The 17,148-nt window shown below is 42.9% G+C and overlaps 1 protein-coding gene across 3 annotated transcripts in view; it reads left to right on the forward strand.

Moving 5' to 3' along the window:
* CHN1 (chimerin 1) overlaps nt 1-17,148 on the forward strand; it is a 91,010-nt gene extending 73,862 nt beyond the window's left edge. For all 3 annotated transcript variants that reach the window (XM_058028339.1, XM_058028341.1, XM_058028342.1), the window contains 6 exons: nt 1,738-1,822; nt 11,825-11,998; nt 12,709-12,786; nt 13,917-14,054; nt 15,045-15,150; nt 16,222-17,148. In XM_058028339.1, the coding sequence (XP_057884322.1) occupies nt 1,738-1,822; nt 11,825-11,998; nt 12,709-12,786; nt 13,917-14,054; nt 15,045-15,150; nt 16,222-16,393 (753 nt within the window). In that variant the 3' untranslated portion in view covers nt 16,394-17,148. The remainder of the gene's footprint in view (nt 1-1,737; nt 1,823-11,824; nt 11,999-12,708; nt 12,787-13,916; nt 14,055-15,044; nt 15,151-16,221) is intronic.

Genomic DNA, 17,148 nt, shown 5'->3' on the forward strand with positions numbered 1-17,148 from the left:
CAAAAAAAAAAAAAAGGGAGACCCAAATTATGCCTTCTTTTTTTCCCTGAAAAAGTTCTGTTAGTCCTGCAGGCATGAAAGCACAATGCTTTGCTTCAGGATATTAGAATGTTCTTATTCTGGGAAGAGAACACTGCCAAAAACGTGGATAAAAACCACCAGTCTGAGGAAGAAAGTCAAAATGATGTGGGTAGTGCAGGTGGGTAACAAAGTGAATGGTGTGAAAAATCTCTTTTTTGTGGTGAGAGGAAAAAAGAAAATGGAGAGTACAGCTGCCGGCAGTCTTGTCATCGTTGGCTTTGTGGAAGGCAGCCAGAGCTGCAGGGAGAAGAGGCCTGGTGGAGCACACGTCACCTTCCAGAGGCAGGCGGGGACAGGCAGGGCAGGGCACTGGCACCTGGGCTCGCTTGGAGCAGGCAGTCAGGAGTCACCTGGCACAGATGTGCATTGTGAATTACTTGGTGAATTCAGCAGGAGCTTTCCAGAGTGTCTCAGCAATGTCTCTGCTGCTCTGAGGGTTCCCAGGAGGCTGCAGACCTTCCTGTGGCTGAATTGCAGGGTGCTGCTCTGCAGTGTCATTGTGGGGGTGTCAGCTGGATCCAGCTGCCCCTTACATCAGTGGCATGGGGGACACTTGCCACCTCAGTCAGGCCACTTTGCCTTTCTTTCAGTGTTCGTAGCCAGAGCTGTGTGCAGATGTCAGGAACAAACATTTCCCCCAGCTCCTTCTCCGTCCTGCTCCACACTGATCCAACCAGGCACTGCACACACGTGAGGTTACTGCCTGCTCCCACACCCACTCAGCAACTGTGAGGAGCTGAGCGACTCCAGCCTAAAGCAGTTTTGCTGTATTTCACTGCAAATTTCATTTCTTTATGATCATCAGCTACTAATTTTATTTTCAGCCTGTCTATTCTAAATAGCAGCTCAAAGCCTTTTACGCTGGCTAAGGAAGTAATGATTTTCTCTGTAAAGAATCCTGTGGTTTCCTACAGCAGGAGCTTTATCAGAATGAAATCAGAAGCAGTTAATGGTGGCTGCAGGATTTGTAACAAGCATGTGAGTCAGGAATGAAAGCAAGCATAGGGGTTTTTTTTCTTCTTTAGCTTTGAATTTTGTCCTGGTTCAGTGGATTATTCTTTTTCATTCTGGGTTTTCAATATGTAGCATTAGTCTGAAGAAAATTAATTTCCTGTTGGAGGTGTTCTAAACTGGAAAGTCTCTAGGCAAATGTACAGTATTTCTGTGTGGCACTGGTATTTTTGCCTGGCAGGACTCTTTCCATGTGAGGTGGAATCTTGCAGCCCTCTATCCATTTCACACAGTGCCTTATGAAGAGGAGGCCACAGCAGAAAGCATTTGAGATTGAAAAGTGAACTCTTGCACAGTCGCTGCAAAAGTTTTGCCTTGTGGCCAGACTCCTGCCAAACAGAGGGATGCCAAGAGCTGGGAGAAGGGCTATGCCTTGTCTTGGAGCAGACCCCACAGACCCAGTTCTGCTGCTTGGGATGGCTTGGGATGGAGGACTCTGGTTTTCCACAGGTCTGCTAGAGCCTTGGGTGTTAAATCTTTCTTAGTTCCTTTCTTCCTTTCCTGCAGTGATAAAGGGAACCTTCCAGAAACTGCGTGTGGTGCCTTCAAAGAAGAGGAGTTCTGCACTGTTTACATGCATTGATGCTGATGTCTGTGAAATGGTGGCTCATTTTCTGTAATTCTCTTTCTGCTGCTGTCTTCCAGGTGCACACGTTCAGGGGCCCGCACTGGTGTGAATACTGTGCCAACTTCATGTGGGGCCTCATTGCTCAGGGAGTAAAATGTGCAGGTAACAGTCACTGAGTGTTCTTTTCCTGAGTCATTCCTCCCCTTGTAACTCTGTAATGTGCAGCTGGGGCCAGGGTCAGGCTGCTCCCTGCTCAGTGGAAGGAGGAGATGTATCCACTCTGCTGCTGCTGTTTCAGTGACTCGCTGGAGTGATGCACAGCACCCCTCCAGCACTCACAGGGAGGAGACAATCACTATCATTAAGAGATTTTTTCCCCCCCATCCTTTTAGAATGGAGGAGAAAATGGACAGATGCATAGTTACCTTTATTTCTTTAATACCATTCCATGTATTGGTAGGTGTGAGAAAGTCATTGGGGAACTCGATGTGCAAGGTGGACTTCAGCAAATTCCGCATTGCTTCTGTGAAACAGACATTCAGGCTAATTTTGTATATAAACCAGCTGAGTCCGAGCATGCCACAGAGCCTGAATCACATCTCCTACTTGCAGACTGAAAAGAAAAGGGGATGATGAATAAGGGATGCCTCCTGAAATGTTACATAAACAGGTGCTGGTAGAAATGTATTACACGCATGGGTATCACTGCAGGCATTGCTGGATAAAGCCTCTCCAAAGGAAAACAGTTGGACAGTTTTATTGATAAGGTTCTTCTGAAAGGAAAGGACAATCGGCTTTCTTTCAAAGGCAGAGAAAAGGATCAAAGTGATCCAAATAGTTTGCTGTATTTAAAAAGTATTTTATGACATTCTAGCAAAGCGTATTTATAAAAATGGTGCAAAGAGATGTTGATGTACGAAGACCTGCTTACGTTGCCCTGGAAACTGAATTTTCAAGCTAATTTAAGAAAATCTGCTCTGTCTAAAGCTATCTGAAGTCTTGTCTCAAGCAAATAAGAAGGCTTTTTATCTCAGAACTGCAAAGTGATGTAATATTTAAAATCATTTCTAGCCACATAAGATTGAAATATTTTTAAATTCTTCCCCATAACTATTTGAATGCAATACTTTGTTGTTACCATTACAGTCTGCACTGTCCAGGATGCATTAGAGAGTGCAGCTCTGTTTTAAGACATGATTATGCAAAAATGGCATTTCCTTTCTCAGTATTTTCCCTCTACTAAGAATACAGGATTACAACCATGTCCTCCACTTTTGAGTGAAGATTGTTAGTACATTTTACTGCTCTTGATTTTGATATGGGGTGTACAGTGCTAGGAGAGGAAGAGGAGGCTTGATTTTGGTTTTCTGATAGTATGTTTTTGATTATACTTGAATCAGTAAGTGTTCCATCTTGATTCCTTGCCTAAGATTCCTCCATTTGGGCATTTAGGAGAGATACCAAATATTTTGCAGATTGATGTTAGGTAACTTTGATCCAGAAAAAGAATAAAAATAAACAGTATGAAGGCTTGCAATGCTGCATGGCACTGTGGAATTAATATTGTTGCTTTTACAATTAAATCCAAAATGCTTTTTATTTTGTACTGCCTTATTTTTTCTTTTAACTGAAGTACAGCTGATTTTCTGGATTTATGCAGAGTTTTCAAAATTGTGGGTTTCCAAAAGCTTCCAAAATCTGGTTTTCTTTCCTGCTTATGAGGATGGTAATAAGTACTGCATGCATCCATTCTCCTCCTCGCAGCATAAGGAGCATATGTGTATTAGATGACTTCATAGGTTCAGAAACTATAATTAGGGCTTTCTGTCTTGTGTGAGGTTTCACCTCAGTGTTGGTAGCTTCCAGTAGTTTCTATGGTCGTATTTGTGTTTTAAAACCCCATGTTGTACAACCATGCTTGCTGAAGTGTCAGCGAGGATTTGGGGTGGGGTGAGGCTGCAGCAGTGTCTGCCTGCTCCCACAGCTGAGGCTGTGCAGCCACCAGAGCCAGGAGCTGCCCAGATCTGGGCATTTCAGGGCAATATTGGAGGTGCACAGGCACAGAACAGTGCTAATGTACCAATGTAGGGGAGCTCAGGCTTGAGTGGTGGGAGTTTGGCCAAGTTTATGTGGTCTTACAGTGCTTTAACAAAATTTTTGCTTCTGAACTGAGTCATTTTAATATGGAAACAATGAGGCACAGTAAACCAGAATCCACATGAGGCCATTGGTTTTCAGAGTGGGTTTCTACTAAAAAAAAAAAAAAAAATTACAGTTTTTAGCAGGATGCAGCCCACTTGAATTCAAGTGGGGTTCAATGCCACTTCAGGGAAATCCACGAAATCTGTTTGGTGGTCTGTATAATCATTGTATTGAAAATACCTACAAGCAAAACTGCATGGATCATATGTAATTTTATACTTTTTAAAGCATTTACTTTTTATAGCAAACAGTTGCACATCTCAAGAGGACTATTTGCTGTACAGAAGTGATGAGTTTAACAAATAGAAATGGATTACTGCATGGGCTACTCTCAACCATTTAAAATCCTATTCTGTGCAGAAGCACAAAAACATGCAAAAAGAGAAGTGTAGGACAGTCCAAGACTGGAGAGCAAAGATAAATGTCACCCATTTCAGAAAGGAGGAAGAGCCAGTGAAAAAACAGCTTATTTCTACTGGCTGATAGCTTATGTTACACGAAGTAAGCCAATCCTTTAAAAAATTATCAGCCAGAACTGAACATTTATAAGAGTACACATGCCATAGCAACCAGCAAGGATGCCTTAGCAAATCCAGCTGGAGTCAGGCTTTGTTTCAGTCCAACATGTCTGAATGTGTCTCTCTTCCAAAACACAGACGGGAGTGTGGTCAGGATCCTGTCAGGTGCAGTCCTGTATTATCAGTTCCTGGAAGGTGGATTCTCCCTAACTTATTCTTGTTCAGCTTTTATGGTAGATGAAGAAGGAGGACTGTCTATTTTCCTGCCCTAAAGATGAGAGGTAAATGTAGGCACCACATGGGACACCTCATGAATGGTTGTTGGTTGAAATGAGATGTTGGGTGTTATGTGGACTGCAAAGGTTTAGGGGTTAATACAAAATACCAAACATGAGAGGAACTTCATGGTCTTCCAAACTTAGAACTTGGGGTGATGTCTGGGATTTGGATCCTGTAGGAAATTAATTGGTGGTTGCAGTATGTGAGTAGAAATTATTGAAGCAGTATTTGAAGTTATAATGCCATCACTTTGTGTACACACTGAAGGTCAGTAGAAGTTAATGAAGACATAAGATTTTACCCCAGAACAAAATCCAGTGAATGAACTTAGAAAAATGTATTCTTAGTTAACATTCCTCCTCTGTAAAGCTCTCTTATGTTCACAGGGTTCATCCCAGTGCCCAGAATGTGTTCAGAAGAGAAACTGTAACAATATTCAAAGAAAATTTGCAGATGTGCACCAGCTGGTTCTCGTCATGAATGACACAAACATGTAACTCACAGTAGCATTACCAGAGTAGTGTGTTCTCAGAGACTGGACATTGCTGATGCTGTTCTGTGCTGCCCAAGTGGAATGGCAGACTGGCAGATCAGTAGATTTGTCAAACTGCACCTGTCTCCAGCCCATTAGAGCTCTCCAAGTCCTTCCCCTGCACGCTTTTGCTTGTTGTTCCTCATGAATAAGCATTTAAAGCAGATTTTTTTTAACAGGCTGGTTACAAAGCATTAATTAGCTTATCTTAAAGATAACTTTTTTAATATATCTGTTTCCTGGATGCTTTTGGTGATATTTTGGGTTGCTCCTAGTAACACCAGGCAGCACCACCCTCTGAGGCTGTACACAAAGCACCATTGCTGCAGCCTTCATGGGTTTGCTCCAGACTATCTCAGCCTGCTACACATGTAGCATTTCTTATCTTCTGCTTTCCTTGGAGCAGGTAACTTCTCTCTGAAGAGCTGATAGAAATTAATTTGCAGCTGAACTATCAGTGTGCAGATAATCAGCTCCCACTGACAGACCCCAAGCAGTACTGCTGCCAGCCCTAACCCACAGTAAGATCTGGGAGTTAATTTTCAAAAGAACTAAAGTACAGTCTCAAAGCAGAATTGTTTTGTGAATTACTGCTTAAGTGTTTAATTTCCCCATTTCATCCATTTCCTTCTCCAGCAGTTAAAAGATGTGCAGCTGCCCCATTTCCTTTGCTATTTGTCTTGCCTTGCTATGAATCCTTTGTGTTGGACAGCCCTGTGTTGCTCCACTGGTGTGTAAGGATGGAGGAGAGCACAAAGGAGCCTGCCCATCCTCAGGCACTGATTGTGCAGGCAGAGTGCTCATGCTTCCTGTGCCTGGAAAAACAGCTGATGCTCTTGTGACTAAAGTCAGCAAAGGGAAGGGGAAGGTGTTCTCATCACATTGCCCACTCTCAAGGTATTTTGCATGGCTCAGCCATGAAAAGCTTCCCCTGTGCCCACGCTTGTGCCTTACAAACACATCCAAGCTCCTTCTGAGATGAGCACCCGGATTCTGCTGTTTGTGGAATGCTGGCCCAGACAGTCAGCCCAGTAGAGACCCAAAGAGCAAAGGCAGGGCTGTGAGAAGGGGCTGGACAGCAGCCCCTGGCCATCAGCCGGTGCTGATGCTGTTGGAGGTGTGTGCTGCCTGACAAGCTGTTCACCAGCTCGGGATCTGGTGGTGTTCCTGCAAGGAATGAGCTCTGGAATTTTGAAATGCTAATCAGACAGCTCAGCCTTGCTTCAGAGCCGTTCCCAAGGGGAAGCTATTCTGCAGCTATATATTCTTGAAGCTGTAAGTCCTAAAAGCAGCTTTATCTCCAAGCCCACACAGAGCTGGAAGCCTTGAAGAAGGCAGTGGCCCAGGCAGGGAGCTGTCGAGGAGGTAGGCAGGTGTCGTGGCAGGAAGCCTGGGGACTTCCTGAACAAACTGACTCTAATCTTGCAAAACTTCTATAAAATGAAACCATTGTCACTGAGTGTTTTGGAGGCACAAATATAAGTATTCTTTTGATTTGAGATAAGGGAATATTGGCTGGTTTGATGGGCTTTTTTTCTTTTTGTTTCATCAGCCCTGATTTTTCGATAGCATTAGGTAATTATGTTGCCAAGTAACTAGCTGCCCTCTTGAAACTCCTGTCTTAAAATAATGTACCCTGTAGTGCATGGTACAGTGATGTGCATGAAAGGAGATTTTAGGGAGCATACTCATATGTATGGAAGCAGTTTTTGCCATGGGGCTGCTTAGGGAAGTGGCTTAAGGCTCTGGTGGGACCAGGGCTGCTTCCAGATGTGCATTGCAGATGAACACGTAGCACATGCTCGAGGCACTGTGGCAGCTCCAGTGTGGCCACCCAAGCTGCAGCCACGCAGCTGAGGAGGAGGAGGGAGAGGGCAGACCTTCACAGCACCCTGCTGGACTGTGCTTGGAAGCACAGAGTGCAGCACCTGGGGCCACTGGGGCTGCTGCCTTCCCTCGCCTGTTGGAACACGCTGCATCCACGAAACTGAAAACGCTGCTCCCTCTGCTACAGAAAAAGTGATACATTTTTAAAGAAAAGCTACGAGCTCATGAGTGATGTATGAGAGGAAGTGGCTTTCTAACCTTTTCACCCTTGCAAGAAGGAGCAATGCCAGTACTTTGTGCTTGTGTGGAGCCCTGTGTCAGCTCAGGTGTGTGGATGTTGCCCTGTCTGGTAGGTGCTGCAATGGACCAGCCCAAGGCAGCACTCGCTGCTCCCCACCCTCCTACACTTAGCACAAATCTCAGAAGAGTCTTTCAAGACTTCTTGTAGATAGTGTATATCTACCCTTTAGCTCTTAAAGCTGCTCTTCAGAGCGATAGAAAGCATCAGTTTTGGGGGAATAATTTGGAGATATAATTAGAGTGATGTATGTAGCACATGGTGTCGTTCTGATGGAGCATGATCAGCAGCCATGTTAGCCAGTAAATCATCAACCAAAGGAAATCTAAAACTGACTGAATTCAAATCAACAGTATAACAAAACATGACAGCTAAGTATATTTGAGTCTCTGCAAATATTTATACTGTGTGCTCATGGGGCAGTAGTAACATACATCTATCTGTTGGCTCTGCTCATGCATTTAATATGAACATGTTATTTGTTCTCTTAGCCCTGTGGACTAACATCAGTATTAGCTATTTCTATAACAATACCAGACCTTTTCTAGGTATCATAGGAAACTATTGTCAGGTTGGTTTTAAATTTATTACTTCTCATAGAAGTAATGTCACAGCCCATCTGAACTCCTAGATCAATATGCTGTTAAAGCCAGGGCAGCTTATCACCGACTTTCAGACCTGTCATCTGAAATTACTGTCTGTGCACCCTCCTTAAATTTCCAAACTTCCTATAAACTCTTGAATTTATGACTGCATTGGTTTTGGTCCATGTGGTATATTTGAAAGGTGGCCACAGTTTGATAGCACTGTAAAAGGAACAGTAAGAGTGACTTACAATTCTACTTCTGAGAAATCATCTCTGTAAGGTGAACCTGATTAACTGAAGTCAGCAGAAGTTTTACTATTGACCTGCAAGAGCTCATGACTGCATCTTTTACATCTGTCCTGTATTATTCTAGGATTTATCAGCAGATACAATGCTTTAGGGGGATTTCTCTGAAGCTCCTCACCAGCCAGCAGGTTCTGTAAGAAATGAGTAAGGCTCCTGGTTACTTTAGATCCAGAGTAAAGCTGCTATTCTGGATTTATTTTGACATAATGAAAAGTAAATAGTCCCTCAGTTTGAAGTTAAATTAATCCTCTTGGTCTTAATGAACCCAGCCAAATTACAAAGCCCATGTGCAAACAAGGCCAGCAGTCCTGAGACTTTACCCCACGGCAGCATGCAGGGAGATTTAGGACTTGGCTTTCCTCTTCCTTCCCACTTGATTCTAAAATAATGACTTTTTGAGCTTTCAAAGCATCTGCAGTGAGAACAGAGGACCTGGTTTTTTGTTTTATTTAACACTATTCAGTTTGCAGTACAATTCCTGTTATTTAGGGCTGACAAGTAAGTTGAGTATAGTTAAGTACAGAAGTGGGACATGGCCAGTGCTCTGTGGAGAGGAGGACTGACCTCCTGCCATGGGGCTTTTGAGCTTGGTGGAGTTAGCAAGACATCATCCTTAGCTATCAGCTGAACCAGAGGTGAGTGAAGTGACTGAGACATGGATGTTTGCCTTCTATGAAGGATTGTCAGCTGGGGCTAGAGGCCCACTTGGTTCAGGAAGCACAGCACTGGTGAGTTTCAGGTTCTTCATTGGAAAAAAATACTGTCTTCTGATGTAAATTCACTGAAATAACCTTGATGTATTTACTGATATGAAATTGCTAAAGTAAGATGGTTTTCTGTGCTTACACAAGAGGCAAGAAGCCTTAGTTATTACAAGGACACCACACAGCCCAATAATCCTGGACATAAGGCTCACATGTTTTCTAAACATTAGGTATCTGAAATATTTCTAGGTTTTAAATGTTTCTCAGGAGTGTTGATAAGCCCTTAAGCAGTGGGTTGGTGCATAAAATCTAATCAAATGCAAAGGAAGAACAAATGAGAGAGGAGAAAAGTTGACTTCTGCATTTGTAATTATTACTCTAGGATTAATGAGGTCAGATTCAAAGCCTATCTGACTCTATGGGATTAGCAATAACACAATTACTGTCAGAAGCAAGGTCTTCACAATGAAAACATCTCTGTAAATTGAGATTTTAATGAATTGAAACTTTCTTGTATATAAATATAATTAAGATGATCTCACTCAAGGCAATAATTGGTTTAACTCAAGTGTAAGATACTTGGGAGTATGTATTTTTTCTTTTTTCTTTTTTTTTTTTGTGTGTATTTTATTCTTAATTATCCTTGGGTTCCCAGAAATGTGACTCTGAGCTATACTGCTGTTTGTGTGAAGCAGCTAATTTGCACTCACAGAATCCTTCATGAGTCCTCATGAGTGAGGTGCTGCCATCCCAGTGTTTTAGACATCATTTTTGATATACAGATATTTCATACTTGTTGGAAGAGGTGCTTCTTGAGGCAGTTTTAGGAATTGTATGTACAATAATTATATTTTCATTTGTAAATACTATTATTGCAATGTTAAGGTTTATTCCTAAATAAAGGAAGTCAAGACTTAAGATTTCTTATGTGGTCTCAATTTGCTTCCCTTGTGTGTGTGTTAAGATGATGCCTTTAATTATTTGACTATTTTTTATTTTTACTCCTCAATTTTCTCTTTATTTTGAAAGCAGACTGTTTTAATAGCACCTATTCAGTATTTTGTCTTATTTTTAAAAGTGCTGGTGTTACTAATGACACAGCATTCAAACCTTACACCAAAGATGACTTATTTTACCTGTGCATTTCCACAAACATTTATTGATTTGGTTCTACAAGACCCAGAGGAGGCCAGAACAGCTTCTCCTTGCTGTGTTACAGCTGGAGCAGTGACTCACTAGAGGGCTCAGGTCACACGTTTCAGTGAATGTGGGTTCCCTATTTAAAGCACAGAGAGACCTGGTTTTTCAAAATTCAGGCAAAATGTGGCACAGGGCACAGATATTTAAAGGAAAGGCAAGTGGCTGCCTGGCAGGCTCAGAGTTTCTTTGTTCTGTGCCCTAAAACTACAGGTAGGGAGATGCTGGGCATGTGGTCATTTTGGGGGTCACTTTGGGGTCTTTGAGCACTTGACTAAATGTGGGATTTAAGTGCGTGCTCAGGTGGAAGCAGGGCTGTCCCTGTTCCCTCGTTGCCAGCACTGGGGGGCCCAGGTGCCCAGAGCACTGTTCCCCCAGGGCAGGGCAGCCCTGGGCGCTGGGCTGTGCCCAGGAGAGCCCAGGAGAGCTGGGGCACCGTGTGTGTGTACAGGGGTCTGGGTGGGAGGCTTTGCCCACGGTGGGTTCACAGCACAGAGCCACAGCCAGGAGGGAAATCAGCACCACAGCTCCCTGCCCGGGCATTCCCTGCTCCTCAGGGGGAACAGAGGTCACTCCTGCACAGAAAGACCTCCAGAGAATTCTAATCAGCCATTGCATCTGGATCAGGATCTGAGCAAGTTTTGATGGATTGAAGGTGACATGCCAAACTTTAATTGCAACCAGAGGATCCTAAGTGACAAATCCGGTTGTTTTACAGGCCTTTTAAGTAAACAAAGTGCTTTTAGCAGCAGGCTGCAGCTGACTGAGTGGAAATTAAACCTAGCCATGAATTCTGGGCTTTACTCTTCTGGAAAGAACTAAGTCACATAACTTGGAGCTTTAATGGAGGTACAAGTATTGGCAAAATCAGCAGGAACAAAACAGGAAGGGATTCTCAGTAGATAGATACCCAGTCCTGCAGTGAGAGAAGGAAGTACAGATTTTCATCAGGGCATCGATCCTCCAAGCTCCTCCATCCCTTGATGCTGTGACAGTCAGGGCCCTGGGGCTGGCAGGGCAGGGGTCCCTGTGTGTCCCAAGTGCCCATCAGAGGGTGGCAGCCGCCCTCGCTGGGATGTGCTGCTGTTCTCTCTGGGCTTGGCTGTTTCCTGCAAGCCCCTGGCAGTGTGCATGGCAGAACAGCAGAGGTGGCACTGGGCAGAGGCACAGGGTCAGTGCTGGGGTCAGCTCCTCTCCAGGCAGGGCAGGGCTGGCACACCTGTCCCTGAAGGGGCTCAGGTACTGGCACTGCCTTGCCAGCTCGCTGCAGAGGGGTTGTAGCCTGTTTGTAACCCAGTCCCTACATTCATCTCCCCTAGGAGATGTCTAAAGTGCCAGGTCCAGGGCTGCATGGAAGATGGAGGTGTTAGGAATTCCCCAGTAACTTGGGAGAAAAGTCTTCATTGTGACAGCAGTGTGTGTAATAGTGCTGGGGAATATAATTGACCCCTAGCTCCTGATTTGCAAAAACACATGGAAAGCTTGTCACTCTGTGTTAGACCTCCCAGAAACAGAATAAATGTCTTGGGTAGGAAATCCTTCTGACTTCAGGGCTGTCCCTTCTTCAGGTATTTGGTGCTTAAGGGCCCTGAAGAGAAGTAACTGCTGTGAGCTGAGGTCAGATCCTGCCGGAGCCATTTGTACTCCCCAGCACTGATCTCAGAATACATTTTCAGCAAACACCAGCCTAATCATGTTTTCATTTTTTCCCTTAGATTGTGGTTTAAATGTGCACAAGCAATGTTCCAAGATGGTCCCAAATGACTGCAAGCCAGACCTGAAGCATGTCAAAAAAGTGTACAGCTGTGACCTTACCACGCTAGTAAAAGCACACTTCACCAAGAGACCAATGGTGGTGGATATGTGCATTAGGGAAATTGAATCTAGAGGTAAGGAATCCTTAATGGACTTTTGTTGCTTTACTGATAATCCATTTAGATTGATCTGGGTCATCTGGGTTTCTGCTGAATGTATGATTGCTCAAAACAGATTGGCACAAGACATTTTATGACTGCCAATTACCCTGCACAGCTAATATTATACTGTGCATTATTTCATGGTTCGTACCATTTATAATTTTTATAGATTCTGCTAGAAATTGCTTAATGGGAAGTTACTGCTTTGTAGTTACATATTAGTGCCTATCTTTCCAATAATATATTCATTTTAAAAATTAAATGAATGTGGCAAAACAAAGACGGTTCATATTAATGTGTTCATTCTTGCTAGTCTCCCTAGCCCACACCGAGTATCCTTTTCTAGAATTAGGGTACTTGTTTTTATTCTGAAATAATGACTGATCATCAAGAATGTTAATCTGAGTTATTTTGAAATGACCTGTAATTGGTTTAATACATCCCTTCAGCTCTGAAGTCATTTTTGTAAATATAGTTTAATGCTGATAGAACAAGGCATCTACTGCAATGGTCAGGGTTATAAACCCACATAAGGTTTTGTTCTGGAAGAAAAACCTGATAAGGCTTTTAAAGCATGTCTGCTTTTTCTACCTTAAATTAAAAACTTGCCAAGGGAAGAACCAGGTTGAAGGTCACTGTAAAAATCAGGACTAATTCTAATCTTGTTAAAATGTTCATTGCAGGTCTTAATTCTGAAGGACTGTACCGAGTCTCAGGATTTAGTGATCTTATTGAAGATGTCAAAATGGCATTTGACAGAGGTACAGTCTTCCCTGCATGCTGGAACTTGGTGCTGATGTATAAAATATAGACAGTTTTGCTGCAGAGCCTGTGTCTCACGCTCCAGTGCTCTGAAGGAGTCAGACAGGAGGGTGCTGGCAGGAGGGGAGCTGCCCCATCACAAAAGCATATCAGCTTCACCCTGGCCTTTATTACAAAAATCCACTTTTCTCCTTCCATCAGTATCTGTGCTCCAGTAACCATGTGTGTAGGAAGGACAAAGCTTTGTGAACTACTGCCCTAGTTTGCAAGTCAAACTGTGCTTGGAGGGATGGGGGAGGGATAGAGGGTGAGTGCTGAAGTGCCTTAAGAGAGCTGTGCAACTTGAATCCATCTTTCTGGATGAAAGCTCCAAAATAATAAGATGAATGCAATAGTGCAAACAAAGTTTGAATTATTACAGACTAAAAGAAGGTCACTGAGAACAAACTCTTCTCTCTGAGAAAAGACAGTGGGAAAATTAAGGGGTTTCCAGCTGCAGTCCCTCTTTCCCAGTAGAAATCAAGTCCAGAATCTGTGCTGGAAACTCTCTTTCCTGTTTGTCTGGAGGACTGGCCCAATTCGGAGCACATCTGCAGTTTTAGCAGGGTGGGGATGTGCTGCAGAGGCCAAGTTCTGGATGTGTGTCCTCTGCACTTTGGAGTAGGTAGTATGTTCCAGTTAAATGGTGAACACATGTTTTTCCTATAAAATAGGGGGGCTGTGGACAAAGCTGGTTTTCTGCCTTTTACTTTTTTCCCAGACTCTCTGATTTCTCATTCAGTGCTGATGAATGTGTTGTTTTGCAATGCAGTGTGTTCAGAAATAGCTAAATGTCCATACCTTCATACAAGACAGATACTGCAAGTTCACTCAGGCAGGTTCTAAAAAAAAAACCCAAACTGTATTTTTTAGTAATTATTTGAAAGAAAGAAAAGATGTGTTATTTTATAAAATGCTTGAGGTTTTCACCCTGAAACCATGAATATCAGTTTTACAGACAACAGCCAAAATCTGTAATTGTTTCCTTTTCAATAATGTTTGCTTAAGCGAGTTATTATTTTTCTTTTGAATGCTGCTCTACATCTGTTTACATTTCCAAGGCTTTAATATCAGTGCCTTCTCCACACAGATGGGGAAAAAGCTGATATTTCTGTGAATATGTATGAAGATATCAATATTATCACTGGTGCACTTAAACTGTACTTCAGGGATTTGCCAATTCCACTCATCACATATGATGCCTACCCAAAGTTCATAGAGTCTGCAAGTAAGTGTAACACTTTTTTGTCTGCTTTTCATTCTTAGCCTTTTCTCTTTTTTGTGCAGGACTGTCCTATGTGTTTTGTAGCTGTCCCATCAGCTCTTACCCTGCATGCCCAATTTAGTAAGGCTTGCAGGAGTAAACATGCAGTGCACATTATGGCCTGACCGTGATGCTATGTGGGCACAGTTACATTTTCCTTTGCCTTTGTCACCAGGAATGTTTCCTTTTCATCACACATTATGGATTACATCACTGGTGTGTCTTGCATGAGTCCTGGGTACTTGACAGTGATTATTTAAAGTCTGTTGGTTTTATGGTGCCAGAAAGAAGGTGATTTATGGAAATGTTTCAAAATAAGATGTCACTTGTTTCTGGAGTTGTCCGTTCTGAGTGTTTTCATAAGCTGATAACCACTCATTGTCCCAAAGCTACCTTTGGGGCTGGCCTTGCAGAAGGTGGGTCTACAAGCACAGCAGTAAGCCCAGCTGGAATCTCTCTCCCAAACATCCTGGCTGCCTGAAGCATTTCTGTGATGTGTTCACACCAGCCCCACCTGGAAAGGTGTGAGGTAGCCGTGGGTACAAAACAAGGACTGCATGCTGGCCTTACAGCTCCTTTGGAGAAGGCTTTTTCCAAGTCATATGGAGACAGCCAAAGGCACTGATGGCAAAGTTCCCAGTACCTTCTGCTCTCCCAGAGTTGCACCTGTAGATTATTTGTGCAAAACCAGTCCAGTCAGCAAGATTGCCAGAGGATTTTTTTTAGTAGGCTGCAGGGAATCTTTCAGTGGAGTGCAGTTTGCTTTGGGGAGTTTTCTTTGTCCAAAACCAGTCACATCCTTATGGTGCTCTGAGCCCCTCCTTGGACAGACAAATCCTCCATGAGTAACCCAGCAGAGCTGTGAGACCCTGTCTCCTGTGCAGGCCAGGTTGTTGCCTTTCTGTGTGTGCATTCTGGCTGTTTGTGTGGTGACACTGAACATCTGTGTTTCAGAAACCACGGATCCGGATGAACAGCTGGAAATTCTGCACGAGGCGCTGAAGCTGCTGCCGCCTGCACACTGTGAAACATTACGGTATCTCATGGCACATCTGAAGAGGTGGGTGCAACAGCTGCAAAGAACTCTAAGCCACACTCATTTTTAGCAAAAATCCATGTTAGCACCTCCAGAAAAGTCTGGTCAAGGCCCACCAAATCCTGGAAAGGGCCTGTGGCAGGAGTGGTACCATGCACAACAGCAAAACTCAGGCACAGGGGATTATCCCTTGCAAAGCAAAACCAAGGTGGCACGTTAGGGTGTCCATTTTAGTTTCTCAAGTAACATGAACTTACTGTCAATATGTAAGATCATTCCCTCTCCATAGAAAAACTACTTTATTTTAAGGTCTCTTCTGCCTTTTTTCATTATGTAGTTCCTGTACAAGTAGGACTGTGTTGTCTCTGCTGAGTTTTGCCTCAGGCAAAATTCAGCTACTGAGTTTCTGCCTGATTTGTCCCTTTATTTCAATGACATTTCTAATGGGTGTTTTAAAACGGACAAAGGGATGAGAGACGTAGGAAAAAAATTCCACCTTACAGCTTGTGAAGTGTGAAATTAATTTTTCTTCACCCTGTTCAAAATTAGTTGTTGCTGCTCTACCTAGCAAGTCGCTTTTGCACACCCTATTTCTGGTATAGGGGAATGATAAGGTAGAAAGGTGACAAAATTCACTATTTTTAAACTTCTGTTTAATGCTTTGCTAAAAGGAGCTGTGCTGCTCAACAGGCCATTGCCTTGCTGCTGAATTCAGGTAATCGGACACAGCTCCTTTATTTGGAATACTTACAGACTGGAGACGCAGCAACTCAGTAACATCAGTCTGACCTGTTTTCAAATAAAAACTAAGGCAGAAAGGGAGAAACAGAAGAAAAATCTAGAGTTGGTAGTTCTTGTATACCAAAGGACTTGTTCATGCAGTGCAAGTGAGCGTGGTCTGTGTGCTCTGAGGGGGACAGACACTGAGCCACCACAAACCCCCACAGCATTTGCTTTCACTCACTCCCGAGTGTTTCACCCATGTGTGACCTGCTGGGAAAGACCCATATTTCTGCCCAGTTTCCCTGATTTTCAACATATGCAGGCATGGTCTGGCACAGAAGAAATGTGAGAATCACTGGGTTTTTTTTGCAGAGTAACGCTTCATGAAAAGGAGAACCTGATGAGTGCAGAAAACCTGGGCATAGTTTTTGGACCAACCCTTATGAGAGCGCCGGAGCTGGACGCGATGGCCGCGCTGAACGACATCCGCTATCAGAGACTTGTGGTGGAGATGCTTATAAAAAATGAAGACATTTTATTTTGAATATTTTGGGGGTTTTGTAATAAAAAAAGGAAGCAACAGTGTTCTATGGATGAAGGAATATTTTAAAGTAATTTAATGGCTCTTGTCACTGAATTCCATATTTGCTAGAGCTTGCGATGTATTCAGGATAACAATGAAGGAACTCTTTGTCGTTTCTGTAGTGCCATTCAGCTGATGTTGAAAAAGGTTAACACATACTTTCCAGTACTAGTAATCCTGGGTGTTTATCATGTTGAAATAAAAAACAAAATGCCTAAAGCTATTGCATGATTTGCTCCCTGTTCTCCCTGTTCTGGTGAGACTCATTCCATGAAGAAAACAACTGAACTGGTGCAGCATCTTTGTTCTGGATAGTTTGTGATTGTAATTCAGCATGTTTCTCCGTGTAAACCTGTTGTGAATTTGATTTTTGTTCTATGTAATTGGTTTCTAATACTAAAAAGAAGGCAGACTTCTGTGAAATGGAGCCTCTGGCCATTTATTGACATTTCATATTCTTCTCTTCCTCTTCTGGGGCTGATTTCTTCCTGGGTTTCTTTCCATTTTTTCATCATATAGTAATTTGTTTTTAACAGAAACAAAATTGTACTTTAAATGTTACTTTAAGTAATTCTCCATGATGTTTATGGTGGTTGCAGTGAAATCTGCAATACTGAACAGTGTTCCTTTATTATTATTGCTATTTCAATTGTAATTTTGTATTTTTATCTGGCATGCATATATTAATTTATTAAATTTTGCTTTTAGAACTCTAA

Source organism: Melospiza georgiana, chromosome 7, assembly GCF_028018845.1.
Source record: "Melospiza georgiana isolate bMelGeo1 chromosome 7, bMelGeo1.pri, whole genome shotgun sequence".
Classification (NCBI taxonomy): Eukaryota; Metazoa; Chordata; class Aves; order Passeriformes; family Passerellidae; genus Melospiza; species Melospiza georgiana.